A 6,634-nucleotide genomic window follows, 5' to 3' on the forward strand; every position below is an offset into this window, starting at 1 on the left:
GGTCGTTCTCACTCGGTTTATTCTGCCATTGAGACACCGGCTTCAATTAAGGCCTGTATTGTATTTTTGAGAGTGATACAAGTCTTGGTGGAATGATGGATCCTCCTGTGGTATTCACAATATTTTGGGTCTGAACTCCCGTTGGCTTCCTCCTCGCTTTTAATAGGTGGGAGCTTGATTTTGTCGTTTTTCAGGAGGTACTTGAGGATGGCTGGAACCTCATCATCCTTGAAAGAGTATCGTTGCATCTGAAGCGACTGTTGTGGCGATCGCTCCCATGGTTGTCGTTGTGACGTTTGATCAGCAGCGAACCTGGGTACAAACTCTGATTGGCTTTCCTCAACTCTCTTTCTTTTGGGATAGCGTCTGGGGCGTGACAATCAGTCTTGATGACCATATTCAGATTCGGACCATTGTTATTTGTCCTATCTGGAATAGGCGTGGTTGGTGTAGCGCAACAGCTAGACCCAGCTTGATGATCAGATTTAGGAAATTTACACCTTTCAGCTTGCAACTCTCTTATTTGTCGCATAGCCAATTCCATCTTACCCTCAAATTCTTCTTTCTGCTTGATTAACGCTTCTTGAACTATTTGAGTGAGCTGGTCAGGAGTAATGTTGAACGCATCCCTAGTGTTTTTAGAAAGACGTGATAACTCGTGTAGAGTTACTTTCACTGGGATGTTAGCCAATTGGGTCATAACATCGAAGTTGTATGAAGTGTTTGAATTTCCCAGTTTATCTCTTCCAATCGGCTGATTGAATCGAGACTGCCTCGGGTTTTGAACATCTTGGTGCAGGGGCTCCTGTTGGGTCTTCTCAGCAGGTGCGGGGGTAGTTGTAATCATCTCCGCCCCAGCCAGTCGATCAGAAACACTTGGATATTTGAAACGATACTCGTTCCCATTTCTGGTGGTGAGGACTGGCTCTCTGGTGGTTACAAAAGTTTCATGTTCATTGTCGGAAAATGAAAAAGTAGGAATTGTTTCGTCGTCTTCCTCTGGAACGATCGAGGTTTCGTAACAGGATTTTCCTTTGCCTTTTGATTTCTTCTGGGGTGACGATCCGGCCCATTGTTCATCTTCAATCAGATCGGGATGAACCCATATAATCTCACCATTTGGGGCTGTGTGTGGCACAAGTCCCTTCTGACGTTGTTTGTGAGGATCGTCGTTGACGGTCTTTATTGCCACATTTATCACAGGCTCAGGCTCAAACCAATTCAAAGGAACAGACCCAAAGCTGATTGAAACTGCATTTGCACCCACATTCTTTTCCTTAGGTTGCTTCATAGTGATGACCCCAACATCAATCAAAGCTTGGATCTTGTCTTTTAGGGCGTAACACGACTTGGTAGGGTGGTGCACCGCTTTGTGGAATGCGCAGTATTTCGGATCATTAACCCTTTTGGCGTCTTCCTGATCTTGGATTGGAGGCAACTTAATCTTGTTGTTTTCTATGAGGTATTTGAAAATACCGGGGACTTCATCTTCTTTGAATGAGTAGACCTTCGGGAATTTCGGTTCCGAAGTCTTCTGTTTCTGAGGCTGTTGTTGCCACCGTGACTGCTGCTGTTGTGGTTGCGATTGCACTTCGAATGTTTGGTTCGCGTCCACCGCATTCGATTGTGCTTTTCCTTTGCCCTTAGGGATAAAGTTTTGTTGTGGAGCATTATTCGCCGTTTGACCCCTTTCTGCTTTCTTCCTCTTAAGGAATCGCTCGGCTCGTTCTCCTCGCACTTTTAAGTCTTTCCAGGTCTTCGGTGGTGCCATTCCCATAGCTTCGAGGATGTCCAAGGAAAGATTATTGTGACAAGTCTCGAGGATGAAGTCTTCACTGATCGGATCCCTGCAGTTCATTGCTTTGTTTCGGAATCTCTTCACGAAGTTTTCGACCGTCTCACCATTTTTCTGTTTCTCGTCAAATAGTGTGCCGATTGAAATCTCGGTGTCGTCGTCGAAGAAGTTTGTCAGAAACATGTCCTCCATGTCATCCCAACTGCTGATACTCCCCGGCTTGAGGCGGCGATACCAATCGAAGGCTGCTCCACGAAGAGTGCCCACGAATGACCGCACCATTAAGGGTTCATTCCCAGAGATTATTCCTAAATGGGACTTAAAATATATCAAATGTTGGGTCGGGGAGCCCTTCCCATCAAACGGTGTAAAATTGATCAAGTTGAATTTCGCCGGGTATGGAATTGATTCCCATTCCCTTGGATATGGACATGGTATCCCAGACCTTTTCACTTCTTGGGCACTCATCAATGCGTTAATCTTGCTTTCCAAGTCCCTCATTTTCTTATCCTCACTCGTATTCGTTTTCGAGTGATTTCGGGGAGAAGTAACGTGATCCTCCTTTGTGTTGTTATCATCCGAAGGGCCACCTCCATTATTGTTGTTGACGGGAGGGGTATTGACATTGTCCTCCTCCCGCTCGTTATCATCTTGATTCGGATTGTTGCGACGACTAGACTCCCCTTGGTGAGTTGTTAGTATCGCGATTTGCTGGTCATGCATTTCTCTCATCTGTTGCATGGCCATCTCCATCTCGAACTTGAAATTTTCCTTCTGCTTAGTCAGAGCGTCCTCGAGCAACTTAGCCACCTGTTCGGCGCTAATCATAAGTGACTCATAGGGCTGTCCTGCACTTGAAGCGGTGTCATCGGAGGCCATCGCTGAGCAAGCATCCGAGCCGGCATCCGAGCAAACCTCCGAAGTTTCATCTTCTGAAGGAAGTCCCTTCTGTATTCTTTGGTAGTTCTTTCGCCTACTGGTCCCTGTTCGCAATCGAGTCATACGTTGGGACACTTCGGTGAACTGATCCGGACTGAAGTGTCGCTTTGGTAGTTCTTTCGCCTACTGGTCCTTGTTCGCAATCGAGTCATACGTTGGGACACTTCGGTGAACTGATACGGACTGAAGTGTCGCGTTGACTTTCCTCTTCCGGTCATGTTAACAGATACTTTTGGAAATTCATCATCTTGGAGAGCAGCTCTCTTCCTTCGGAAATGTCTTGGTCTGGGTTCGGACGTTTTGGTAGAGATTCTTTCAAACACTGAAACTCTCTCCGGGGTGGTCTTGGAACAACAACATTCTGACAACACTGCCTTGATGATTTTGGCACATGGACAGTGAGAATCTGTATTCCGGGCACTCATTTTCCTGGATTTGTTCGCACCCCCAGCTTGATAGTACAACTCGTCAGTTTGATGACTGGAGCAACCTATCGTGTGTTGGCACGACTTCCCAGGTATAACGTCTTCGTCTGACGAGTACGTTTTCTTCTGAGGATACAACGCTTTGTTAGCATTTTCAGGAGTCGCATGTCTAAGGCGACGTTTTTGTGAATGTCGGCCCTCAACAGGCTCCTGGATTTCAACACGCAGTCCAATGCGGTCACTTGCGGGACTTTTCCCGTTATACATTCTCTTCCACTGCTTAGGATGACGACCTCCAGCCTGACAATGTGCTCGAGATTCATTCAATCGGCCTAAGCGCTCTTTGACCGGAGTTTTGCCCCGATCATCGGGTGAAGGGCCAAGGCGATCTTTGATGGTCATCTTGAAATGGGACAAATCCACACTGTCACAAATCTCAACCGGAGGTGCGGAACTCGATGGAATCGAAGAAATAGGTGCAGGACACTTTCTGCCTTGAATCTGTTGCGAGTCAGACTTGGGTGACCCGCAAGTTGGAAGGTCGGATTTGGACGACCCGCAAGTTGGAAGGTCGGATTTGGACGACCCGCAAGTTGGAAGGTCGGATTTGGACGACCCGCAAGTTGGAAGGTCGGATTTGGACGACCCGCAAGTTGGAAGGTCGGATTGGAGTGACCTGCGTTTTGGCGGGTCAGATTGAAGTGACCTGCGTTTCGGCGGGTCGGATTGAAGTGACCCGCGGATGGCGGAGCAAAACAGAGAATTGCTTTTGGCCACTCATAACCTACGCCCTGCAGGCTCAGCTCCTCTACCCGAAGCTCACATGTTTTCTTCCCAGAAGCAGAAGAAAAAGCATAAGGGTAAATTCAACAAGGGGAAAGCCCCTAAGTGGCAGGCCAGATGTCCACCCCAGAAAAACAACCCGCCCCAGAGCAGCAATAGTGAGGGAAAGAAGAAGTGGAAGAAGAAGACCACTGAGCTGTCGTCCATTCCCAAGAACACTTGGGAGGACAAATGCCACAGATGTGGCATGACTGGACATTGGTCCAGAAACTGTCGCACTCCGCGACACCTCCAAGATCTGTATCTAGCGAGCCAGAAGTCTCCTGTTGAAACAAATCTGGTGGAAAAGCAGCCGTCTACTCAGTTCACTGCTGATGACTTCGAAATGGATGATCTTCTCGACTAGATCCATGTTATCTTTATATGCATTTAAATTCTCATAGTACTTTCATCTTTAGTTCTTTACTTTCCATGTAATGCAATTTACTTTTCAATAAAGATAGTTATTTTCTTTAGATTAAAATATTGCATTCATGTTATAGATGAAGTGTGAGTGCCTTGTGGACAGTGCCTCGACGCACACAATCCTTCGCGAAAGAAGCTATTTCAATAGCTTATATGATTATGACGATCCTGTAATTACGATTTCAGGACTATCTAATATAATAGAAGGATTTGGTGAAGCAATGATATTGCTCCCAAATAAAACGAGACTAATAATAAAAGATGCATTATTCTCTCCGAAATCTAATAGAAACCTCATAAGTTTCAAGGATATTCGTTTAAACGGATATCACTTAGAAACCAATGAAATAAATGAGGATGAGTATTTGTATGTAACTCGTCAAAAAGATGGTTCAAAAACTATCTTAGAACGATTCAAGGGACTCCCGTCGGGTCTCTATCATACATATATTCAACCAGTAGAAGCTAACATGATTATGCACCAGAAGTGCCATTCTTTGCCGAAATTTAAACTTTGGCATAACAGACTGGGTCACCCAGGATCAGCAATGATGCACCGCATCATGAGCCAATCAAGTGGACACAACCTGAAGAACCTGAAGATTCTTCAGAAGGGTGATTACTCATGTCTATCTTGTTTCTAAGGTAAACTGATCACGAGACCTTCCCTTCTGAAAGTGGGATTAGAGTCTCCTAGCTTCTTGGAGAGAATACATGGCGATATTTGTGGGCCTATTCACCCCGCAAGTGGACCATTTAGGTACTTTATGGTACTTATAGATGCATCAACCAAGTGGTCTTACGTGTGCCTTTTGTCCACCCGCAACTTAGCTTTTTCAAAGCTATTGGCACAAATTATTAAGTTGCGGGCTCATTTCCCCGATAATCAAATCAAGAAATTACGTCTTGATAATGCGGGAGAATTCACTTCACAAGTCTTTCAAGACTATTGCCTAGCAACTGGCATCGAAGTTGAACATCCTGTAGCACATGTTCACACCCAGAACGGGTTAGCAGAATCTCTAATTAAGAGATTGCAATGGATTGCTCGTCCATTGTTGATGCAATCACAGTTGCCTGTTGAGGCTTGGGGTCATGCCATATTGCATGCCGCATCGCTTATCAGAATACGGCCCTCTGGTGGCCATATTTTGTCACCAATGCAGCTTGCTTATGGTGCACCTCCGAATATCTCACATTTGAGAGTGTTTGGTTGTGCAGTTTACGTCCCAATTGCTCCTCCACAAAGGACCAAAATGGGTCCACAGCGTCGTTTGGGTATCTATATAGGGTTTGATTCGCCCTCTATAATAAGATACCTTGAACCCCAGACGGGTGACGCATTTAAAGCACGTCTTGATGATTGTGAATTTGTTGAGGATTCATTTCCTAAACTTGGCACACAGTCCAGGAAGCCTGACGCTTCTAAGACCATTTCTTGGAACACCAAGACTTTGTCTCATTATGATCCGCGTACTAGTCAATGTGAAGATGAGATCCTGAAGATTCTTCATCTTCAGAATACAGTACATTTACTTCCGGATAAATTCACTGATAACCAGAAGATTGTCAGATCACACGTCCCTGCTGTCAACACGCCAGCTAGGATTGACATCCCCAAAGATGGATGCAATCCGCCGGCAGCAGAAACGGCTGTACCTCAATTGAAAAGAGGACGCCCACCAGGTTCGAAGGACAAAGTCCCTCGTAAAAGAAAAAATCCTGGAGAAATAAAGATGAACCCAACACAGGATACTGAGCTCAGACCAGCTTCCTCTCCCCTCCTAGATTCCCCTGAAGAGGAACAAATAGGAGAAACATCATTAAATTTTGTACGTACTGAGGAGGTACTGGACAGAAAAAGCACAGTCGTCGACGACGACTTTGCGTTCGATATTGCCGTTCACGTCACTGAATACGACGATGACATCGAACCACGGTCTCTAGCGGAATGTAAACGCAGAGACGATTGGCCAAAGTGGAACGAGGCAATAGGAGTAGAGCTGGACTCACTCTTGAAACGCGAAGTCTTTGGACCAGTAGTCCAAACACCTAAAGGTGTAAAACCTGTGGGATATAAGTGGGTCTTCATCAGAAAAAGAAATGAACACAACGAGGTTGTGCGCTACAAAGCACGGCTTGTAGCACAAGGTTTTTCCCAAAGACCGGGAATAGACTATGAAAAAACATATTCTCCGGTTATGGATGGGAATACCTTCCGATTCCT

General features: G+C 45.6%; 1 protein-coding gene across 1 annotated transcript; it reads left to right on the forward strand.

Annotated features, from left to right (window-relative positions):
- Positions 3,902 to 4,348, forward strand: LOC109841427. The gene has a single exon (XM_020410402.1). The coding sequence runs from the start codon at positions 3,902 to 3,904 to the stop codon at positions 4,346 to 4,348; it is 447 nt and encodes a 148-aa protein (XP_020265991.1).

Source organism: Asparagus officinalis, chromosome 1 (genome assembly GCF_001876935.1).
Source record: "Asparagus officinalis chromosome 1, Aspof.V1, whole genome shotgun sequence".
NCBI classification, from domain to species: domain Eukaryota; kingdom Viridiplantae; phylum Streptophyta; class Magnoliopsida; order Asparagales; family Asparagaceae; genus Asparagus; species Asparagus officinalis.